Source organism: Siniperca chuatsi, linkage group LG19 (assembly GCF_020085105.1).
Source record: "Siniperca chuatsi isolate FFG_IHB_CAS linkage group LG19, ASM2008510v1, whole genome shotgun sequence".
Taxonomy (NCBI): Eukaryota; Metazoa; Chordata; class Actinopteri; order Centrarchiformes; family Sinipercidae; genus Siniperca; species Siniperca chuatsi.
This window is the reverse complement of record NC_058060.1, coordinates 21,292,212-21,318,098: the sequence shown is the minus strand read 5'-3', so window position 1 is coordinate 21,318,098 and position 25,887 is coordinate 21,292,212. Positions and strand designations below refer to the sequence as shown.

Sequence of the window (25,887 nt, the reverse complement as noted above, 5' to 3'; positions counted from 1 at the left end):
ACCAGCTTATCATGTCAGAGTCCTAACGAGTGTTACTGAGGGAAATCATCATTAATGCCAAGCACAAACACGGAGTTCCTCTGCAAGGGAAGAAAACAGGCCTTCATGAGAAGAAAGGCCTTCATGTTTTTGCTTCTCATTGTAGGTTGAGATAATTACAGTAAGAGAAACAGAGGTTGTATTTATAACATGTAATATACTCATACTGTACACGCAGATTCACTTCTCAACTACATACACTTGTGGCATTATACAACAGACCACCAAATTAGCCTCTAATTACAATGCTGTCCATTTATTATGCGACGTCTGCTCGTCCAGACCCATGTCTGAACATTTCCTGGTAAAAAACAGAGCCAAACCTCACGACACCAGCCTGAAAGCACAACATATCCGCTAAATCGTACTGATTTTTAGTTGCAGCACCTTTAGCACAATCCTTATCTCAACTGTGTTCAAGCTTAAGGAACCATACTGGTGGTTTTGGATGTTTTACCCCATTAACTATAAATTGCATATACAGTTATTGCTGTCCACTTTCCAAAGTATAACATATGCTTTTAGATTAATTTTCTTCCTTGCAGGCAGTTTCCATTAATTCCAATGCACTATAAAAAAAAAAAATCAACTTGCAGAGACTTGAAAGTGGCTTGAGATGTGTAATCCATCACACTGAATGTTTCTTCACCTTTATTTTTTTGTCAAGGTTATGTAGTAATGAAGTTGTGAAAAAGAAAACTTACACTGGTATGTAGGAGCATTCAAGCATACTCCGACAACAGCAATGCTTTTAATGTGAAAAACGGACAAATTTACATTTAGCTTTTTTACAAAATTTTTGTTTGCTTTATTTTTCTTCTGGGTTTATTTTTTCTGACACCTTGACTGTAAACTTTACTGTGGCTGATTCAAAACTCGGGCATTTTTTAATGTACCAAGAAGTACATATTTCAAAGTGGTCCCTACTTTTAAATGCAAGTAGAGGACTTCCAAGAGTGTACTGACTGCCCATCTACTTTTATTCCTCCCTCTTGTCAAGACTAACTTCATCATCACTGACGTTATTTTGGAAATTGTCCTTGGTGGTGCATCCAAGAATGCTGAGTCATCTGAAACCTGAGAGATTGCTTTGCATTCATGAGCTATACCACCAGAAATGTTTCAACAACTACTGAGGAGATTTGTCATGAAATTTGGTTCAGACATTCATGTCCCACTCTGAATTGTAACAACTGTTTCCATCTAACGCCATCATCAGATCAGAATTATACAACTTGTCCAATGCTTTGGATTTTGACTAAATACCTGCAAAACTACTGACATTCCCATCAGCCTCAGCTGTACTTGGTGATTAGTGCTAATTAGACAATCTTAGCATGCTAACATGCTAAACTAAGATTGTGAGCATGGAAAACATTATACCTGCTAAACATCAGCATGTTAGCATCGTCAATGTTAGCATGCTGACGATAGCATTTAACTTAAAGCACCTGTCCTAAGTACAGCCTCACAGAGTATTCATTTTGGGAAATTAGATTATTCACATTTTGCCGAGAGTTAGATGAGTAGATTGATACCACTCTCACGTCTGTCTGTTAAATATGAAGCTACAGCCAGCAGCTGGTTAGCTTAGCTTAGCATAAAGACTGGGAACAAGGAGAAACAGCTAGCCTGGCTACTGTATGTCCAAACATAACAAAATCCGTTGTTTTAACAATTTTTATACAGATTAAACAAATATAACGTGTTAATCAGTAAGCTGTTTTCCCTTGTTTCCAGCCTTTGTGTTAATCTGGCTGCTGGCTGTAGCCTTACATACATACACACACACACACACACACACAGATACTGTATGAGAGTGGTATCAATTTTCTTATCTAACTCTTGGCAAGAAGGCAAAAAAGCGCATTTACCAAAATGTTGAACAATTCCTTTGAGATGGCCTGTACTTCCCTCAAATAATAAAGTCACACACTAGCATGGCTTATGCAGTCTTAAAACAGTTACTGCTCACAACACAAGAAAATAAAGCAACTTTCATAAAAACATAAGGGTGTCAAAGCTCAGGCTCAAGCTCAGTTGTGTTTTTCCAGTTTGAAAGACCAAACTAATCAGCTAATGGTGCATGTGTCCAAGCAGGTATACAAATGGTACACATATGCACCATGTCAATGATGTCAATTATCTAATTGGACAGAATACTTGAAATTACCTTTGTCTTTGTCTGTCAATTATCCATCATTAGCTGCCAGATTACTAAAATAGAGGAGAAATTGTGAGCTGGCATTGGGAGGATAATTGATTTTCATACTGTAGTAAATTATCTGGAAACCATGGGCTATTTTAGAGGTAAATATGTCTAAAATCCTACGGTATTCTTAGGAAAATGGTCAGTAGCAATGTAAAGTGTATGTGGAACCAGGTAAAACACTGCTATGGTCCTTTAAAATCTTCCTCCTCCTTTATGACAGCATATTATAGATATCAATAAGGGATAATGGCTTTTACCTGGATCCATCTCATCAATGTTCTTCATGAAAAGAGTACAGTACGTGTCACTCATATACTGCATATTGAGTGTTCACTGAGCACACTGGGGCTATCTCAGTTTCACTGTGATGAATAACTACACATAAAAACAGAGAAGAAAGAAATCAACACGACTACTTGAACAAGCCCAATTACAGCATCTCCTCATAAAAGACGAACATCGCAGCAATCAGACCTTAACTAGCACGGGTCCTCAATCTCAAGATGCAAACAATGTAGGGATGGATGGGGCGGGCTGTATGAAATATTCAGCTACTGTATACTCATTATTTCGCTGGAGCACTCAGCATGGTGTAGCCTGGCTAAGTGGTGATTGATTGCTCAGGGCCGGGGCGAGGGTGCAACAGACAGAGACGGCAGATACTGTATGCACGAGGGGGGAAAATGCTTCTGAATATCTCAAGGATTTTATGTGGGACATTTCCATGCATGAGGCAGAAAAAACAAGACACAGCATACAGTGTGATGCCATTGTAACAGGTTTAAAAAAATCAATTATCTCTGTGGTGTGAATAAAATGAATGGAGCAACAATAAAAATAAGTGCAGTATGCTGGATTTCTCCCAATATGGGTTTGATTGCCAATAACCGTTATTTCAAATCTTCAATGACTTTAAATGGCTGCATTTTCATGCCAAAAGAATACAATTACTCATTGTTTTCTCTGGCATCTTACTATTGGCAGGGTGTTAAAGCAACTGAAACAGACCATCATGTAAGGCTAAGACTCAGACTTGAAACCCTAACTAACAAAATGATTTTAAATTTTATTTGCTCTTCAAGGCAGGATGAAACCCCACACCAGCACTATTATTACTGTCTTTCATTGAATAATAACTGTTCACAATAAAACTTAAGTAAATACTTTAATAGATGGTTAAGAGGGGGTACTGATTCACATAAAAATTAACACAACCTGCCCAGAACGACAATATCAAGGTGTATTAAGACACTGAATAGCTTGGAAAATCTAATGAAAGGATCGGACATTCATACAAATATCACTGGGAGATAGTGGTCACGCTTTATGAACTCCTCAGAGGCTACTTCAGTTACACAGGCAGCCAAGGATGCAATAAAGTGGCATTAAAATTACATTCATTAACCTGTATTGGCAATCAAGGATTTGGATTATCTATAACTCTTAAACAACAACTTAAAGGAATAGTTCAACATTTTGGGAAATATGCTTATTCACATTTTTTGCTGAGAGTTAGATGACTTCTCATCTAACTCTCAGCAAAAATGTGAATCAATACCACTTTCATATCTGTCTGTTAAATATGAAGCTAGAGCCAGCAGCTAGTTAGCTTAGCTTAGCATAAAGACTGGAAACAGGGAGAAACAGCTAGCCTGGCTTTGTCCAAACATAACAAAATCTGTGGTTTTTACACTTTTTTAAATACAGTTTAGCCAAATTAGATATAAAGTGTTAATCAGTAAGCTGATTCCCCCTGTTTCCAGTCAAGCTAACCAGCTGCTGGCTGTAGCCTTATATCTTCCAGACAGATACTGTATGAGAGTGGTATGAATCTTTTCATCTAACTTTCGGCAAGAAGGCAAAAAAGCGCATTTACCAAAATGTCGAATAATTCCTTTGAGTTGGCCTGTACTTGCCTCAAATCAGAAATTAGAAATGTTTAACATATATGATTTGAGCAGAGATCCAACAGAAGAGTCTAAAGGAGAGTATAATGTATAGTAGTATGTCGTAAATACAAACTGTTCTGTCATTTCTTCTCTTGGTTTGAAATCAGAATCAGAAATACTTTATTGATCCCCGTGGGGAAATGCTTTTGTTACAGCTGCTCACTGTCACGTCAGTGCACACAGGAATAGAAGTACTAAGCAAAAAATATAATACACTATAATACAGGCAAAAACTCAGTGGGTTGTTTGCTTTTAGCAACACCCCTGATTGCTGAACAGGTCGAAGTGAGAGTGAAAGTTCTGAAAGTTCGAAATTTAAATGTCAAACAACGTGATCCTTAAATTACTGGTATTGATCATCTGCTCCATCCTAACGCCGACTAAGTCATTTTTTGCTTCTTTTTAAAAAAATAAAATAAAAAATTCTCTGCAACTCACAAACACATGGACAAATGTGTAGAATAATGTAGAGTCTGTTTTTAGGAGACAAGATGATTTCATGAGACCAAATTAAATCCAACTAACTACCCTTGTCATACAGTAAGATTATAGCTCCTATGCTGCAAAAGTTGATACCCCTAGCCATCTGCCAGCTCCACTTGATTGCTCGACAAACAAATGTAGCCAAAGGGGAAACACTCAGTATGATGGATTCCAGTGTGCCTAATGAAATGCTGCTGTTGTGAGATGGCTCCGCTGAAAAACTGTGGCCCGCATTAAGGTCACTATAAATCAAGTCCCAGCCTCCCACATTTCTGATTTTGCAAAAAGCTGACCCCAATCAAGTACATAAATATCCCACGAGTGTCCACAAACCGCCTCACAGGGACAAATTTCAAAATAAGAGTGCAAGCTAGTACTCACTTTGCACCATGAGTTTGTGACAGCACTCTGTTATCAGCAAGACTTATTTCTTTAAAATGTTTTTATTTCATGCATTATAAAAGAATAAAGACTATTCACAAGATAGTGCTGAAAAAAATTTTGATCTGCAAATTTAATGTTTTTGTGTTTTTCTCTATTTTATATCACTGTAAATTGAATATATTTGGGTTTTTGACTTGTGATGAACATTTTTCACTATTTTCTGACATTTTACAGACTAATCGATTACTCCATTACTCAAACAAAATGGTCTATAGATTATTTGATAATGAAAATAATAATTAGTTGCAGCCCTGTACAGCTTTTCCTTCCATCACAGTGCTGTTAAGAAAGTCTTTACTATATGTCTAACACCTTATTTCAGACCCTGTTTGATATTTTTGAAAGCCTTAGAATGCAGCAACAACAATTTCAAATGAGCTATGATGGTAATGCTGACTCACTCACTACAAGACAGCGGGTAACAGGTGCACAGATACCAGATGTCTGGAAAATCATGGTGCAGGGTGCAGTAGGCATTGCACAGCAATCAATAAAGCAGCATGCATGTGGAGGTGGACAAACAGCGCTGTGATTTCACTTCTTCACGTGGTTTGAAATGGACAGGCATGAAAACAAGTGAAGTGAGCTATTGACATAACACCTACAAGTTGGCCCGCAGCCATGAAGTTTGTATTGAAAAGGCATTAAGTAGTGTAGCACCAAATCATGCAGGGTGGTCCTCCATCAAAATATACTCATCAACCTGAAGACACACAAGGAGTTGTAATATGGCAAAACAGCTGTTTGAGGTACAAAGCAGAAGCATTCTTCAGTATGTAAACAGGACCACATCTGTGCTCCAGTCTGTGCTCTGGGGAAAACATAATGGGCACCAAATTAGGCTGATGTTCAATAAAGGTGACAGTTGGTACAACTTATTGCTGTTGTCTGGTGAAATAACCTTATATTTAAAACATCAACTGTTCAACATCTAAGAAGGAAAGCCTTGGTTGTAGCTTTTTGACCATCTCTTTTGTCATTTGTTAGAGGTTTTCCTATAGGGCTGGGCAGTAATTGACTTTTCAAATCACATTGTGACAATACATGCACGTAATTGCCACGAGGGACCGGGGAACAAGTCGTCCCCAGTGTACGAAAGAGGCAAATTTCAAGCTCATATTTTTCTGTGTTTAATTACACTCGTTCGGCTGGAGGCAGCATTCATTGTACTAAATGTAGTGGCATACCACAAAAGAAACAAAAGAAGAAGATACTCCGCGCACGCGTGTGTGTACATTTGTGCGTGCATCTTCTGGTAAAAAGTGACAACAGAGGCAATAGAGGCAGACAGAAAGCGGACTGATAAGATGCGGGTTTCGAGGTGACATTGTATTACTCAAACAACACTCGCATAACAATATCGTTGGCAGCATGTCGTGTATTGAAGTTCATTATTTCAGAGTTTGTCTGGGGCGAGAAAAAAAAAAAAGTTTGTAGAACTTGGCAGCCAACCTCCATATCGCTAGCTGGTGTCCTGAGGTCTCTGTCTCTCTTTGGGTTACTTGCTTCACTAAAACTAACATTGATGATCCTGGAAAACACACACACACACACACACACACACTCACTCACTCACTCACTCACTCACTCACTCAGTCCCCCGCAAAGTCTGAGTGAAGATTTCGCCCTTGTGACAATATGACTCCCAAAATATGGATATCAGTATCGGCTTCAAAAATCCAGTATCGTCATATTAATCCCGGAGTATCATACGGTCGTGTATTGTACTAACTGGAGATTCCAGGATAATGTAGAGTATCTGATTGTGTGTAAGTGATTTCATTCTTTTATCACGTGGCAAAGATTTTTGCTTCAATATTCAAAAGTATAGAGAAAAAAAACTAACTTAAAACCAAAAATCCCAATAGTGACCATATAATACGTCTAAAGTCAAGTAAATTGAAGGTTTGTATCATGCAGCCACACAGACTTTGGAGTTAATGAGACAATGGAAGCCCTCACTGGAGGAACGCCAATGTTTACTCAAACTGAGAACTCAAAAACAGTCTCAAATATAATAACCATGACAACAGGACCTTTCCCAGTTACTCTTTTGAATGCCTCTCGGCTTTTGCAGTGATAAATCTCTCAGTCCATAATATATATATTTTAGTTTTTCTTCATTTCAGCCCAGAGAAACAAATCATTAGTTGTTCAACAGCACCGCAGTCTGTGCCCTTGAAGAGGGATGTTTGCCATGTCAGAGAACAATTAGACACAAACAGAGTGAAAGAGCTGGAGTACGATCGTCTGAGCTTTTTTCAGGATGGTCTTACACTTGTGCCAGAGGCTCATACATTTGCAGACATCAAGCGTACAGGGCACCACACACTGTACGCGTGAGATAATAGCATATGTATCCCATGGTAACATCTTTGCTGTCATTACCCTGGCCCTTAGGCATCTAAATGCAGACTTGGTTAGCTGCAATTTCCTGTGCAGGCCCAACACCTTGGGGTGTTTTGGCATCCATTTTCAAGTACTACCTGTTTCACTTGCAGACAGAATCCCCGATGGGCAACAACAATGTCCAACCGTCGTGCTGGTGGTCAGAAATCATGCTGTGCAGATTTCTCCCTGTTATTGAGAGGCTTTCCCACTGAGACACAACAGTTAGTCTCTGTCCCATGAGTATGGGCTTATTGTGGAGGAAGCAATCACTTGGTGTAATAAACCTGTCATGCTGAAGCCAAAGTACATTGTCTGCTTTGCTGTCATGCACTTTCCATGTTGCCACCTGCGAAATTCCACCCTAGAGGTTGAATAATGTTACAGCTAAATGAGTCAATCAATCAAACAGTGAATTCAGGGATACAGGCATATGCATCAATAAGGCAATGGAAACAATCAATCAATATCCATATGCACAAAATGAAAGGTAGGAATGTGTGCTTCTTTCTGTCTAGGGGCAACAGACGAACTTAGAGAGCTATAACGAGGCCTGGTTCATTTCTGGACTAACCATGTATAGATCTCACTGAAGAGACCAAAATGGACCATCAAATCCCAAACGTCTGGCAGCAGACTCCTCTCAGAGATGGAGCCATTATGGAGGCCTTGCTTACAGGTGCAATTTCACTGCATGCTCACTGCATTCATGCAGGATTGTTGCTCCATCTCAGAGAAATTGTTTGAAAAATCTTTATTTTGTTTCAATTTTCAGAAGAATTCATGGTCTATTAAGGGGCTATTTGAATGATTTGGGGTTTGTGTTCGTCTTCTTAGCTTTGCACACAACATTTAAAGCAATAGTTAAACTTTTTGGGAAATCAGCTGTCAACTGTGCTGGCTGTACTAGCCTATTTCAACCTGTTATCTCACTCTCACCTTCAGCTGGGAGGAAAAACATTTAATAACACAAAAGACTAAACTGAGCTGCTGGTACATCTTGAGGATTAAATGGATGAGGGGTAACTAACTTTAAGAGCCTGAGTGGTTCTATCAACACTTCTATTACATCTTAAGATATGGTTTCACTGACTGCTTCAGGCTCCACATTCTCCGCATATTCAAAACTTTGTCAAATGTAAATAGGACTGCTGTGCAATTGCCAACTGGAATGAAAATATTCACTTCATATCTCACTCAGCACAAGTGACTTTCTGATTTGGAAACTGACCAAAATCCTCATGATAAACACCCGTGTTTACTTTTCATTATGCAGGGATAAAAGAGATAAACACACTCCGCACATCTTCGCACAAAATAAGGCCACAGGGAGTAAAAGACTTCAGTGAAGGAACCATTTAGAAAAGCCTGACTCCACACAGCTGTGTCCCACATCTTCCAAAATGGCCTTGAGTGTTTGCAGAGCAAGGCTTATTCAGCTATAAATAAAGCAATCATGGGCAAATCGAAAAATTATCATCAAACTAAACTGCCGGGAACGAAGTTGGTCTGTTCAGAAAATCAATGAGTCTCTCGTGTTAAGATAACATCAGCAGAGGCATGAAATAATGTGTTAATGCACAATGAACAATAGTATTTCCCAAATCAAAAAATGAAAGAATCTAAAGCCTTTAAAAGTCATAATACAGGTCCTTAATATCAGAAAGAGTCCCACAGGACATTTGGTATTCACTCCCCTCATGCATACAACCCTATAGGTGCCTGCAGCTCCCAGCATAAGGACAGCCAGGGTAATATATCCTGCACCTCGCAGCTTTAGATGCAGTAAAATATTAATGGGACCCTCCTTGGGCAAAAGGTTACCTCTGCCCTCAGAAGCTTCACGAGGTAAAGGAGACAAAACTCAACAGTCATTATGATCGGCCCTATAAAAACAGGCCAAAAACTTATTAAACTCCTTTAACTGTGATACACATCCTCACTGACTCCGTTAGGTCGGCTGTACTTGCAAGCAGAGGAGGACACGTGAAATCAAAAAGGGCGTGAACTATCAAAAATCACCTCAGTGAGATATAACAGATGCGGAAGCCAAATGTAAACGTGGAAAACGCTAATTTTCAAAGCTTTGGTCGTGCACTAAAGCGCAGGTGGATAACGGAAACGGGATACTTCCTAAAGATTTGAGTAAGGAACGAAATCATTTTATCGGCGTCATGCAATGTGTGTGAAAAGCCACCAAATCGCCACCTTACCATTACGTTGCCCTGCATCTTTGCAGTCTCAATCAAATTCTTTTCCTTCATTTTTTCTTCCTCCGCGGCTCGGATCGGCTTCCGAAAGGTTCGATTTGTAGACTTTTGGACAGCTTCTGTCAGCTCTCTGTCCCCGCCAGTTCCCAGCCAGACCTTTAGGTAGTGAGCCAGTTCATAAGTGGGTGGGCTTACAACCTAACAGATTGATTAAAAAAAAATAAATAAAGGAAAACTCCGTGGGCTCTCCTCGGTGTGTTGTTGAAAATGTATATCGGCCGAATTCTCCTTCCATGCATACAAAACAGTAAATCTTACAGGGGGTGAAAAATAATTAAGGCGAACAGGGAGTTAAGTTTGAGTGGTTTATGAACCACTCTAAATCATCGCTGTAATCTGGTAGGAAGATGCGCAGAAGATGTTTTTTTCCTGTTAATTTCAGAGAAACAGAAAATCCTTTTTTGCTTACGTTCGTCACTGGGGAATTGACAGTCGGTGCGTGTCCACGCTGCTGCAGGGTATCATTTAAAATGTAATGGACAGCGAGTGAACTGATGACGGCTATTGGCTTTAACCTGCAGAAAAACTCACGCCAGTTCAGCTGTAATCAGCTGTACATTTACACGCATGAAGGATCATGAAAAAACCGCTATCATGAACATCAGGTGTGCATCTTCCCATACATTTGATCACTTTATAGCTTTCTTGTGAATTATGGGCTTTGATGCCTGGTAAATATAAAACCTTAAAGGTCACGATTGAAGTGGAATTATCCATCATGAGCCTGTGAGGATCTATGGTGATCTTCCTCAGTGCTTGTTCCTTACTTACTGTATGCCTTTTGGCCCTTGAGAAACTCAGTCTCCTTTATTCAAAGCCAGCTCTCCCCAAAACTTTTCACTGTCCGCTGTACTTGTGACCAAATGTGGCACTGTAACGTCATCCACTGTAGACAGACAATCTACTTGCTGTGTCTGTTCTGTCAACCTGGGGGTAGGGATTTGATGGGTCACCAAATGATCAACACAATAGGAAAGAAGAAGTACTCTGCTACACACAATTATATTTGTTTATATGCTGTACGTTCCTTTAATCTTTGTGTTTTTACTTATGAAATACTGAATACTTTTACCTCTTCAGGCTGCAAATTATTCAAATTAAACAACAACAAAGATTGGGCTCACCCTAGAGTTAAAAAAGTTTTGGTCTAATTATTGGGAAACAAATCTACACAGATTGTGTACTTTCTGTTTTAGGCTGTTCAGAAGCTGCTATATGAGACCAAGCAGGCTTGAATGTTTTCTATAGTTATTGCTTAAAGGGTTATTTTGAGAGAATGCCCATGCACGTTTTAAGACGTGGCTCAATTAAAAAATGGTTATGAGGGGTCGCAAGCAGATATTGCGTCGTTTTAGGGGGTCACTGGCCATAAAGGGTGGGAACGGAATGGTCCACACAGTTTAGAGCTAATGTGGCATTAGGTAATTAAGCCTAATATAACCCAATATTTAAACTGATTAGCCATTTCTTCATCACTTTATTACTGAGGTGTTCTGAACTTGCTTTTAGAAAAATTTGCAAAGTGGGTGCAATGTCAGGGGATGAGAACCAGCAGTCTTCATAACCACACATCTTGTTTCATTATCCCTTATTGATTTCCATTATCAATAACAAATCACAAAAGAGACCTAGATAAAAGGCCAACTAATTGCATACTGTAAGTGATCATGCATTGAGACAGTTGAAATGTGGATGTTTTTTACTTTTACCTTTAATATTACTTTTACTTTTAATATTCACTATTCTTTACCAAAAAAAAAAAAAAAAAACCCACCCACATAAGAGCAAGCCCTCTGTATCACCAGCTTTCAAGATGAAGGCTGCCTTAGGTCTCACTCTCTCAAGCTTTATAAATCAATATCAGTCTGAAAGTATCTTCGGAGTTCAGACTCGAATGTATTAAAAAAAGAGTGTACACCGATGATGCAGTCAGGCAGCTGAGTGTCCTAAACTCACATCAGCAGTTCACTCAGAGAAGGTTCCCCCAACTGGGAAGTGCAAACAGCATGTCTCACATAGATCTCATTTAAAAGTCCCTGGTATTAATTACTGTGGAAAAGGCTGTCAAAACAACCTAATGGGGGCATCTGGCTCCCCTGACTCCAGCTGGACTGCTGACAGAGGGAGAACACAGCAGTTGCAAAGATAGGTAGCTGGCTGCGCTGCTTCATTCCTGCGTCGGCATGTTTTACTGATTTTCTTCCTAACTACTCCATGGAGTTCTTCTGTCAAAGGCTTAAAGGATAACCTGCATAACATATAACACATCATTTTAAACTCACGGCATATAACTCCTGTTAATAACAGCGTTATGCTTTGCTGATAGCGCCACATTTAATCAGGGTTTATGTATCAAACATGACACATAAACTCCCCTCAACCCCAAAAGCTGGTCTGTGCTACACATACAATATTTAATTCAACATGTTGTTTATTCCCCGTACTAGACACAGCAGGCCTAGTTGGAATACATCACAGTACAGGTGTGGTGGCCAAGGACATCTGTAACAACAATGTTGGCCATGCAGAAGCAGACAGCAGCTGCCTGATGTTAAGACTCTCAGAGAAAATGACTGGCCAGGGATGGGTAAGTGCTGCTACGCCGTAAAGCTCCACAAAAATAGGCAGTTGACAGCAGTCAAAGCTACCGAGCTGCATGGGAGCTCTGCTGGGGAGAGAAAATCTGCTGGAGTGTGGACAGCTGCTGCTGCCCGACTCCAATATGGAGAACCACAATAAACTACTGGCAGAAGTGAACTGCTGCGTTGCTGTACATACACAGTGCATGAAAAATGTAAATACGTGGGAATTGTTCACAACATAACAACCACTTAACAAAAACCACAAACAAGTGAATACATACATAAAATATAGCCGCAAACGGCAATTCTGGGATTCAAACCAACACAGGCCGTTAGAAGTTTAAAGCTTTTGATCTGGACCTGGTCAAATGTGGCCTAGATGTGAAAAAAGCAGTGAAATCTCCCTTTTTTGCATTTTCACAAATAGAATGAAGAAAATAAACAATTTCTGATTCATTGTCTGATTATGTGTCCGTGTTATGCCACGCAGATTTTTAGCATTTGTAGTGCCCCCTAGCGGTCGATTTGAAGGAAACTTTCAGGGTATGTTTCAGGTACTTATGTGGACATATTCTGGACGTTTTGTGATGACTAGCCCAACACTTGTTGACTTTGGTCTATTTATGTGCTGAGCCACGCCCCTTTTGAAGTTCATTGGTCAATATCTTGAAAACTAAATAAGATATCAACAAGCTTTATAAGAAATTTGATATGCTTCGTCCGATGATGATCTGCCGACAATTTGGTAGCAATCGGACCTACGGTTTAGGAGGAGATGTCAAAAATGTGTTTTTCAAAAAATTCAAAATGGCGGAAAATCTAGTTAGGCGGACTTTAATTGTCCAAAAAGCTTTTTTGTAGAGCACATTGAGCTGAATTTGTTTGAGGAATTTCAAGTCAATCGGACTTACGGTGTGGGGGCATGGCCTGTTCAAAACAGCATTTTTGGGCCTTAATTACAGCGCCAACATCTGGCCGATTGGGCTCAAATTTCTGTGGAAACATTTGCACATCATTTCCAGTTATTAGGCCAAGTTTCATGTTTCTAGCTCATTCCAGCTCACAGTAATTTGAGCCATGGCATAAGACAAATAATAAACTGACACAAACTCAATAGGGTTTCGGCCCCTTGGGTAAGTATGTACTGTATATCTAAATCAAATTAGTTTTTCCTGCAACTGTATCACCAGACAAGCATGTTCGTATTGGCCAATTCTGCGTAATTGATTACACCCAATGACAGTGTTTTTTTTAAATTCTCGCCTTCTATCTATACATGGCAACTACAGTATGGCTAAAGTGAAGGAAAGTTCATGGTTATGGCCAATAATCTACCATTATGGTATGGGGAGGGTTAGGAAACTTAAATTCAGAAGAGATCCTGGTTACAGTTTAAAAAGGCAAAAGTTCAGTGCAGGTCTGTGATGGTACACAAACTCTGGTCTCCTGCATGAAAGTCACACATTCTATAAGAGAATTGACTTCCTCAATTTCCACATCCTTACTCTCTGCTTTGCTACATACAGGCTACAGTACTTCCTACATTAGCTCTGAACATTGGTATTGGACATAAATCATGAAAGTCCAATATGCAGATTTGAAACAATCCCTTCCTCTCTCTTCCAGTGTTTGAAACATGCAACTTCAGATTTGTTAAAGAGCCATGAATGGTTGCATAATATGGTAGTGCATTCTGGGGGTTCACCCGGAAAAAAACCTGTGTCCTTTTAAAATGTCAATCACCTTACTGATCCAGAAATAAAAGGTACTCAATTTGTTCATTCTGTGAGGGATCAAGCAAATCAGGCACAAGAGACACAGTGAGAATTAAGGGTTTTATTTACACAAACCCCAATTAAATTTATTTTTATTTATATAGCACCAATCCATAACAGAAGTTATCTCATTAGACTTTTCCTATAGAGCAGGTCTAGACCGTACTCTTTATAATATTAATTACAGAGACCTAACAAATCCCAACTTCAATGTCCATAAGACACAAACAAGTTGAGTATGAACACATTTAAACAAGATAAGTGAACAAGATAAAGTAAAGCATGCTCTTCTCTAACCTTCTCTAAACCTAACGCAGACATTGAGCTGCAGGCATCAACATTGAGTACACTGAGATGACTGACTGAGACAAAACAGGAAACATTTATATCAGTCTGGCCAGACAATGAACACAAAAGGGGGGCTAGGGAACACGTACTACACTACACAAAAGGGATAACATTATGATTGGTTGTACTTAGTTTCTTAGTTAAATGTTACAATTTAACTTGACATGATAAAAAATAAAATCTATGCCCGCTGTAGCCATTTTATTTCTGAAAAACAGAACAAAAACAAGCAACCCTAATAGTATTAAATTAAATTATTTTTGTAGAGCAGGCTGACCTCCCAGACAGGTGACAAATTAAAGGAAATATCAACATTACATGTCTTAGTAAGGTGTTGGCCACCTCGCGCTGCCAGAACAGCTTCAATGCATCTTGACATCGATTCTACAAGTCTTTGGAACTCTACTCGAGGGATGAAACACCATTCTTCCAAAAGATATTTCCTCATTGGTGTTTCGATGATGGTGGTGGAGGGCGCTGTCTAACACGTCGGTCCAAAATCTCCCATAGATGTTCAATTGGGTTGAGATCTGGTGACTGTCAAGGCCATAGCATATGATTCACATAATTTTCATACTCCTCAAACCATTCAGTGATCCTACGTGCCCTATAGATGGGAGCATAGTCATCCTGGAAGAGACCACTCATTAGGATAGAAATGTTTCATCATAGGGTAAAGGTGATCACTCAGAACAACTTTGTATTGATTTGCAGTGACCCTTCCCTCTAAGGGGACAAGTGGACTCAAACCATGCCAGCAAAAGCCCCCACAGCATAACAGAGCCACCAGATCCCCCTCACTGTAGGGGTCAAGTATCGAGAATATGGTGAAAGATGACTCATCTGACCATATCACTTTTTTCCACATCTCTGTAGACTATTGCCTATGTTTTTTGCACCACTGAACTCTCAAATGTGCATTAATCTAACTATAAAAAGGGAAGAATCTCTATCTGTCTGTCTGTCCTTCACATATCTCGAGAACCATTCATCCGATCGACTTCACACTTGTCGGGTGTATTGCTGAGGAACCTAGGGAGTGCAGTGTGGAGTGTGAGCTGCCGAGCTCTTGAGATCTATGGGACATATTTATTAGTATATTTATTAGTACACACTGTGTAGTGTAATGAGAGGGGGCCCCTATTTACTCTTACAAAACCAAATGGCATGCTACATGATACAGCTCGCTCTCACTCAAAAGAAAGAGAAATAGTAACTACAAACATGTCAGATTGCTGAAGCAAGCCTCCATAGACAAGTCTTTGTGACCTCACATTATATCACTGTGCGTGTAAAGTGTCAACAGTATAAATGAGTGTGTGAGTATTTACTGTGGTGTTTTTGGGACTGTGGTGTTCCAAACCAAGTCTCTTTGACGAGGCTGGAAACCTTTTAAACAAAAACGGTTAAAAATTGCCCAAATCCAGGATTGATTGGCCTGGATCCCCACTGGAGTGTGTCCAGAGAACAAGCTTCATTCTGGTGACAGCAGTCATCCAGCACAATAAACTCAACCGAGACCTTCGCAGGGCAAATCGATGGTTTCATTATCAACTTAATTACTTGATACCATGATATCCTCTACGCTGCAGTCACTGTTGTGTTTTGCTGTTTTAATGACAGCCTGAGAGATACTGGACTTGTTTCAAAGAGGAATAAAATTACTGTAAGCAATATCACCGTCAAACTAAATTGAATCTAGGAAACTGAGACTGCCACTAAATCCTTTTCTGATACAACTGGACTGTCTTTAACCGAATTGTATCATTTCAAGATAGTAAGAAAAGGTGCTGCAGTGTCTTATAGCAGATTAATCCTAATGTGTTAACATGTGGGTCAAGGTGCTTTCAAGTTCAAATGTGGCTCAAGGTTTCGGCTACATGTTAAAAGTGGTAAATGTTAAGCAAATCAAGAGATAGCTGAAAATGTAACCATTACTGAGCAGCAGGAAGCAACTATTTCAGTGCATACACTATCCACTGATTTGCATCTCAAACATCTTTCTGTAACTTTCTCTCAAAAATGCTGGATGCATCTCTCCGCTGGTGGGGAGCTCTGTAATCTAGATAAGAGGTTTCAGATGACCATACCTGCCCCAGACTGTCAGAGCGACAGATCGTTACCATCTCTAATGAATTCAGGAGCAGAAAAAAATGGGGCACAGGCATGTAGAGTGCACCTTAATCTCACAGCCTCGATGCAGGAGGTCTATTAGCGGTATCACTGCCACATAGAGAGCTAGAAAGATCCCGAACTAATGTGGTGCTTGGTTTGATAAATGCCAGTATGTTTGTTGCTATATGATTTTGTTTGCCTATGGAAAAGTAGTTTTAGCCTTTTTATTTTAGCTTTTATGCAAATACTGAACATTGTTTAAGAGTGCTGCAGGTGAAAAGCACTCTGATCTTTTAAATTCAGATTTCTGTAGTTCTGCATTGACTTTAACACACTAATAAAATATGACGTAAGAATATGAAGTAAATTGTAAACTGTAGTACTACCTCACAGACTGTCCCTTCTCAGTAGCAGTTGGCAGGACGAGACAGAAAAGTTACTGTAATTATTTTCCAACTTAAGGAGACTTTTGCTTCCCTCCACCCAATGATGGAGCCAGTAAGCACATCTGAATATTAATGAAACAGTTGCCTTAAACAGCAGGCGTTCGTCAGGAACTTGGATCAGATTCAGCACTTTAACCTGCTCTGCTCCGCTCAGGGACGGATGATGAGTTCCTACAGCACAGCAGCTGGCTTCAGATTCACAACTCACACTTGAGCGGTTGAAAAGGATGTGAACACGAGTGCAAAGTGAAAGTATGGGAAAGGAAAATCAATGTGATGCATGCATAAGTTATTACAAACCATTTTTAATAGATGTCTTTTTTAATGTTTTTTTTTTTTTTTTTTTTTTACACAATTATTTTTGTTTTTCTACACTCTATACATATATATACACACACACACACACACAGGCATATTCTTTCATGGTCTCAATCGGCTCCATGAAAGAAAATGTGCTGTTCTAAAGAGGTTAGGTAGGACTTTACCTGGAAAAATCATTTTGACTTTGAGGCATTTTACATTGCTAGCAGAAGCAGTACTAGTTTGACACTACCAAAACCAAATGGACATTTGAGAGGTTTACTCATTACTAAACCCTTGCAATATATTGACAGGTAAGAATTATTCACTGAAAATGTTTCGCAGGACTGTAGTCAATAGATGCCTTCTTTATTAATATGATGAATTGATTGTTTGCTAAGCCATGCCTGCCTATCAAGCTTTCCATTCTCATATGGCACATGTGCAGTTTACATTGATATCCAGATTTACCACCCAAAATATTTTGTCATTTTTTTAAACAATGGGTTCTTAATTTCAGACAGACGTAGACAAGAGCAGGTTTCTCGTTTCTAGCCAGCGACAGTCATTTTTGTCGGCTGAACTGACAGGTGTCGCTAGCAGATTTTTGCCAACTATCTAATACAACTAACCTTAGCTCCATGATTTGAGAGGGTTGAAAAAACAGTCTCAGGGTGACCATTTGCACCCTAATGGAGGCCTAAATTGGTCAAAACCACTTTGTTTTTTTATTTGTTGTAAAAACTAGCCATGCTAAAGTAAAGGCTTCCGAGCTAAACGTTTTTTGGTCCTGCTCCACGCACGGGTGCCTAAAGTTTGTCTCTGTCCATGTGATAGTCTCAGGATAACTTTTTAATGTTTACAAATTAATCTTAAATAGGCCCTTGCCGGTCACAAACATAATATTGTGCTAAAAGACTGAGGCTAAAACTCAGCATCTTTACCAGATGATGATTCATGTGAAGACAGAAATGTAAAAACAGCACAGTGGGGAAATACTATACGTAACCTGTAACCCCACAAACTAATGTAGTTAATTAATGAAATGCTCCTTGGCCTTGGGGAGGTAGCACTTGGTTACTAGCCTACTTTAGGAAGAACGCTAGTTAGACATGCTAACAATTGCAGCTTACGTTAAAGCCAGTACACATGATTTAATTCATTCCTTACACTTATGCCTTTGGTTTTGGAAAGGCCAAAAAAAAAAGACAATATCCTCAAAACGAAAAAGTATCATGCATATGATTCATATTTATGGTTTCTCGGCAGTTTCAGTTTATTGTCTCCCTGTAGGGACATTACACACAGTGAGTGGGAATGTGGGAAAAACACACTTGTCACTTCTCACAGCTAGTAAACACCTTCCCTGTTGGCCTGTTAGAATCTCAGCTTCATCAACATTTACATATATGTCCCACGCTACTGTCAACAGACTGTAAAACTGTAAGACCTGGTTACTCAGTAATGCTAACAACCATTAAGGTTGACTGATGGCACTGTGGAGTTGGCTGTACCCTGCACGTGCCTGAGTGGTTCATGTTTATCCATCAGAGAGATACAGCCCACAGAGTTTCACAGCACCTCTGATGAATTTCATGCAGTATACCTTATCAGATGTGATGTGATTGACTGGTCTGGATTTTTAAAGCTGGAGAATCTATCCAAAATCCATGTGGAAAGTGGAAGTTGTCTCCTCTCTTTACACCACACGGCCAAAATTATGTGGACACCCAAACATCACACCCATATGTGGTTGTTGGACATTAAGCTTATTCTATAACAGCCTCCACTCTTCTGGGAAGACTTTCCACAAGATTTTGGAAACTGGGTGCAGGGTTTTGCTCCCATTCAGCCACGAGAGCATTAGTGAGGTCGGGCAGTAAGGCCCGGCTCACAGTCGGGGTTCCAGTTCATCCCAAAGGTGTTGGATGGGGTTGAGGTCAGCGTTTTGCTAGTCAAGTTCTTCCACCCCAAACTGGGAAAACTGTTTTTTTTTGTTTTGTTTTTTTAAATGGACCTGGCTTTGTGCATGGGGGCATTGTCATGTTGAAATAGAGAAGGGCCCTCCCCAAACTGTTGCCGCAAAGTGGGAAGGGGTGTCCATATACTCTTAGGTGTACTTTGTCATGTAACTTTGTTGTATTAATATACCTTCTTGAGGGGTCGTTATAAAATCAGTGTTATTGTCAAACATCTCTGTCTGAATGCAGCCATCACACATTCTGTCCTTTCACGATGCCTCTCTTATGTTGCACCAGATCACATCTGCAGCTTTACTGCCTGACATTATGATTTATCAATAGAATTAATTCACTTAAACCAAACAACATTAATTTCCTATCAAATAGCCATACAGTACTAAGATCTTACATGAACGTTTTTACACTACATCAGTGAATAATGAAACATGCAAGCTCCCTTCCTGTCATCCTCTTTGTAATTTGTGCTGCTTTGAAATGAGCTGCATTCAGACGTGCCACTGGAAAAGGCTGTCTTTCATTACCAGTCAAGGCCCGTGGATGCAGGATATCTTCTGTGAACGCCCATTTGGGAAGATTAACTACAGGAATATGCTTTAGTGTCTGATAACGGGAGAGTCATATCACATCGCCCAAGGTGGTTTCTGGGGCAACAGCGTGGCCATCAATCAGCTGGGTGTAATCTCACTAGAAATCGTTGTCAGCATGCAAATTAGTGTCACATTTCACACACTGCCTGTGTGTGCATGTCAGAAATATTGGAAAATGTCTGGTAAAAAGCACTGTAAAACTGGATCTACAGTGTACATGTAAAGAAAGTGGCTGTGTACAGAATGTGCGGCAGATGTGTGATATGTGTGCACTTTCCAGAGAGATATTACATCAAACTGGAACTGGAGTTAAAAAGGGAAAAGAACTAATGGAACAAGTTTCCTCGACACTGGCATCAACATGGTCAGTCATGTGCAGACATTTTCATCTTAAATCCCCATTTACCATTTTCTGTGTTGCATTGCAGCAATACAACAAGCCAAACACAGCCCTACCTGAAACAAGCCTGCACGTTGTTTTTGGAATTCAGATTAAATGGTTGATCACTTTGACCTGCAGGTTGCAGTGCATTTCAGCTGAAAATGTCTGTGTGTAGGGTCAATATCAGAGTGATGGATGACAGGAACATCCAAGGCCTTTTGTTTTTCAACTTTGCAAGATACATCCAGTCTGCAGACTCCAGGAAATTACTGCACTTGGCCAAGAAAGAGTCCAGCACATAAAACCTCTCAAAACTATAATGTGTCGTTTTTACACTTTTTTGTAAATATTAAACAAATGAGAAAAAAAAAAAACATTAGTCAGAAGTGCTGGTAGGTGGATTGTTACAGACAGAGCCAGGCTAACTGTTCCCCTCTGTTTCCAGTCTTTGTGCTATGCTAAGCTAAGCTAATTGAATGCTGGCACTAGCTTCATATTTAGACAGACCTGAGAGCAATATAAATCTTCTCATCAAACTCTCAGCAAGAGTCCCAAAATGTTGAAGTATTCTTTTAATGATACAAGTCCCAGAGCTCCATTCAAAATGGCAAGTGCATCAATCACTGGAGCAGCAAACAAGCCTTGAGCTGCTACTTTTTACAGTGTACACCCAAACAAACCATGGGCAGAGAAGATTCATTGCATCAAGTTGTTTTAATCAAGAAGACTAAACACGACGATCATCAATATCTTTTGACATGGTAATACATCTAATGTTGCCTTTTGCATGACATGAAATGCTGCATGCTCCAGCTTTTGTCTTCTGCATCTCATCCAGTATGTGCATGCCTCACAGACTCCACCACTAACTATGAAAACTACTATATAAAGACACAGTTACAGTGAATGCTGAAAAACATATCGGCCATAAATAGTATCAAAGATGATGTTTGATGTAATAAAAATCTTAAGGTGTAGCCGATAACTTTAAACTCCAGAGTTCTGGTGCCACAGTGTGCTCATTAAGACACATATTAACTTTATCATTAAGAGAAGAGTTAATGATGCTAAAAGATTAATCCCTGAGGCACCAGTGTTCTGAGGAATTTCATGCAACAGACTGCACACTTGTATGCACTGCAGGTCTACATCTATACACTAAACCAGGTTACCCTAAAGGACAGGGCTGAGTGGGCTGTTTTTCGACATTGCACCTGCATATCTGTCCCACTTTCTGCCGTTGTCTACAGCTTGCTGCTCATTTTAGATTGTACTGTCTCTGGAGGCATGAAACCTATTAAGTGAAACTAATACAAACAGGCAGCGAGGTGAGGTTCAGCAGTAGTGAAATTTCAGAAAGTATTATGCTTTTGTTAAACTTTAATGACGGCTCAAGTTTTGAATTGAGTTGAAAACATGGTTGATGGCTTTACTGATCCCTTCATATCTGATTCTCTGCCATTTTGCCACAAAACCACTCATTATTATTGGCTGACAGTACACAGCATTGGCCCTTTGCTCTTTATCCATCTGTATTAATGTGCCAGTGTGTCCATAGATGTTTTGGCTACACTGAATGGATCTGTGTTTGCATGCCTCCCGAGGATGATTTACAAAGCATTGATTTGGAGGCTCACAGACTAGAGCACAATAAAACTGTTGTTTATGTTCAGGCGGCGAGTGTTCATTGTCAAGGGGAACAGCATCTTGTTTTAGGGCAATGTAGAGCACCACGGGAGTTAACACGACAAATCATCTCTTTTTAACTGCCAGGGACGTGGGGACAGATGAAGCTTGTGCGATCGGTTATACACCAGCTTTTTGCAATAAGTCAATAAAATCGCCTCCACCAGTTATATGAAAATGGGCTGTGGCAGGGCCGTGTTATACATTTCAATAAAGGCTGCAGATTGAGAAGTGCAGTGAGACAAGGACACAGCTCGGAAAACAATATGTAAAAGTCACGGCCAAGCCAGCAGAGTGCCAAGCAATCAGGCCAAATAGGGCTAAATGACATCCTTACTTCAAATGATTCTGTGCAGCACATATAGAAGGGTTTAGATTCACGTTTAAAAGGTGTTAATAAAAATACCTGCACTATTTAAGTGGCAATTTAAACATATATAGTGACACAAAATCTGTTTTTAACACAATACACATTGATAGTTTATCTTATAAAATGGTAACAAAAACGTACATCACAACCCCTTCAAATGTTTGGAATTAAAAAAAACCCAAAAAACTATGGACTGAAAAAAAGAAACTATTTCAATCGTGGAGCCCAGCAAGCAGCAAAAAATCAAGACAAAAACTAAAGGCTGCTCCTTTGTGTTAAAACCAGGAAACTAAAACTCCTTCACTGTGCAACAAACCTTAAATTTGGAAGGTTGCAAACGTGCTGGGGTTTAACTGATCACATTCAAAGCATTTACAAAGCTAATATGCTTTCACCTGAAATCAAGTGAAGTGATTCTAATTAAAGGATTTGACCCGAAGGTTTCTTTGTTGCTTAGTGTATGTCAGTGTGCAGAGACACGCATGGGCAACCAGGAGCTAACATAAGGTCTTCAAGAGCTTACTGCTGAACGGCTCAGCTTAGGAGAGGGATATAAAAAGGATTTCAAAGACCTAGATATTCCCTGGAACACACTTAAGACTTTAATGAAGAAGAGGAGGAATTATGACATCACCAAAAATCGTTCCATATAACGGGAACTGTTGGAACCTTTCCAGGAAGTCTTTCCAATTTTGTAGAGAGCCCTTGTGGTTCTTTAAGAAGACACTTGGGGTTCTCAGAAAGCAGAATTTCAAATCAAAGTGCAGAAATAGCTGCACTGCAAATTAATCAAATGGTTCCAGTTCCTGTACCTCAACTAACACAACATGAAGAAAGTCACTCTGATCAATAATAATAAATCAGCTAATAAGAATATTAAACAACACAAATTTATCTTTAAATGCCATGGCTAATAAGCTGGCTTTATGATTTTTGTCTTAATAATATCAAGTCAGGCTAATGTTAACTGAAAAATAAACCTAAAGCCTAAAAACTTAATAAGCTACAGGTGCAGTCATAGATCCCACTGAGGTGATGGGCAGAAGATAGTAAAGTTAATATCTACAACACAACACAAGCTACTCATGTTATCCGGGGCAAACTTTAGCAGTTGGTCCACTGACACTGAATTTGACATTGACTATGAACTTAAAGAGTTGTGTTTAAGATATTCCATCTGAATGGGCTTACAGCGAATGTAGGACACTCAGAAAATGCTCCAGTCCCAGTCGCTACTGCTGCTGTCACAAAATCAAAACAGGTTAAATGTTAATGCATTCCAAAACAAAATCCTCTATAACATATTTGTAATTTTACCACTGACTGCCAACCTAGATCTACTATACTTTGCTTCAGATACTGCTGTAACCAACATAAACAAAGTGTGACCTAGAATTGTGCCAAGTAATATTTCTTAAGGAATGACCAAACTTGAAATCAACAGCAGTAAGGGTTAGGGTTAGCATTTGCTTGCTTCTGTCTAACCCATATCCATTTCTGAATGAGTGCTGCAAAACAATGTGGGAAATATAATTGAACTTTTAGGTTTAAATTTCTACAAGATACAGACAGGTGACATAATAGAGGAAAATTCTGAATAAATGGGTGAGTGAGAAAAAAAACACAGTCACAGTCACTGAATGAATTAATGAGTATAAAAATCATGTGAATCATAGCTATGGCCCCGATCTCAACACAATTGAATGCCTATGGGAGATTCTGGAGCAATGTGTTTAAACAGAGTTCACCACCACCATCATCAAAACACCAAATGAGGGAAAATCTTTTGAAAGAATCGTGGTTCATCACTCCAGGAGAGTTCAGGAGACTTCGAGAATCTATGCTAAAGAGCACTGAAGCTGTTCTGGAGGCACATGCTGGCCTAACAACGTACTAAAGGCGTATTCACATTATCGCAAAAAAATCAGCACAACCACTATTGTGTATGTGGTGTGTTGCGAACGGGGGTGCGTCGAAAGTTCAAATTTGTTGACCCGAGCTGCGCTGTGCTTTGTGGGAGCAGCCAATCACTGTTGAACACTACTTGAACTGAAAGATGGACGAAAAACGAATGACTTGTTTCTGAATGTCCAGAACTGTACAATAACAAACCAGTCTCATATTGAGACCAGAAAAAAAAAGACATTCACTGGTGAAATGTCAGCATACAGATGCAGCTACCAGGTTTTTTTTTTTTTTTTAACAAAAATACTATTTGAGTCTCTGAAATGTAGCAATCTACTGCTAGCAACATTAGCATTGCAGTGTTTAGTACAGCTCCACTGAGAGTTCAGGAGTGGAAAATACTGCGCCGTCCAATCCTTTACGTTGTTTCATTTTTTAATTTGTCACCCATCTGCAGAGCCATAATAGTCACATTCTAAGGGTATGGTGGGGGCATAGTCTGTCGAGCTATGGGAAGGACAGAGTGATGAAAGAATAACAGTTTAAAATACTGAAATATTTTGGAAGAAAAGCTCTGTTGTCCACTGAGAAACACTTCAGTTTGAGAAGATATTTATCTTTAAGTATGATAACTGCCTCTGATGCACACAGGCTTATCAGTCGAGGCTGAAAAAAATGCAGATCAGTATCCAGGAATAATACATTCAGTGCTCGTTCTCATTGACAACTGACATGTTGACATGTTGATGTGTTGAAAAAAAAAAAAAGACACATTCCGGAAGACTGAGTAATTGTCTCAAAAGTCAGTCACATTGCATAACTGTCACTTTTAACAAATCATTATGTATCATATTCTTCAAGTCTTCTTTGTATTCATACAAATGAAATATCCAGTCACTGCAATTTCAAACATTTTAGAAAATGTTTCTGCCCACTGGTTGTTGCTGTTGAGACTAAAATGCGATTAAATTACTTATCATGATCAATAATTTTGGCAGTGCTGTTCTACTAAGTGAGTCTATGCATTTTGGTGAGTCTATTGATATTGCTGTTGTAGAGGGCTCTGTTTATATTTCATTTTTCTACATTTTCTATAACAATACTGTTGAAAAATGTCGGCAGCACGGAGAACACAGGCAGAATAAACCCATGAAGAGGTATGGCTATTTCTATATATCTCTCTTGATATCTGACCAAGGCCATTCAGCACATAAGTTTGCCGTGAGCGCTGTAGCGTGGGTTTAGGAGAGATAAGGATAAACAGTGACTGAAGAAGCAGCCACATGGCCTTTTTTCATCTGAGTTTACAGTCCAAGTACTTGTATAGTATGTTACAACTGCAGGATCAAACACACCGACAATACAACAATAACAACACAAAGGATCTTTGTTCTTTATTTTCCCTTTCATATAAAAGTTAAAGCAATATGGGATGGAATTAATAAAATTATGTTTTATTTAGAGTAAGTGAGGTCCTGCTGTTGTCAGGGTTCAGCTATAGCTCTCTCCCCGCGTGTGTGTGTGTGTGTGTGGTGCTGGGCGTGGCATTCCAGTCTCCCTCCCGCTGCTGCGATCACGGCACACCTGCCACCAATCTGCAATCAAGATACACAGTATCTCAACC

The 25,887-nt window shown here is 39.5% G+C and overlaps 1 protein-coding gene across 4 annotated transcripts in view; it reads right to left on the bottom strand.

Annotated features, from left to right (window-relative positions):
- LOC122866591 (dipeptidyl aminopeptidase-like protein 6) overlaps positions 1–25,887 on the bottom strand; it is a 198,030-nt gene that overhangs the window by 164,871 nt on the left and 7,272 nt on the right. Inside the window, exons 1-2 of one of the 4 annotated variants that reach the window (XM_044176438.1) lie at positions 10,557–10,586; positions 9,729–9,923 (exon numbers count right to left, since the gene is read on the bottom strand). The exons of 2 other annotated variants lie outside the window; for them this stretch is intronic. In XM_044176438.1, coding sequence (XP_044032373.1) covers positions 9,729–9,779 — 51 coding nt within the window. In that variant the 5' untranslated portion in view covers positions 9,780–9,923; positions 10,557–10,586. Of the gene's footprint in view, positions 1–9,728; positions 9,924–10,194; positions 10,331–10,556; positions 10,587–25,887 lie in introns of those variants that run through there. One more of the 4 variants, XM_044176437.1, reaches the window with a different exon arrangement.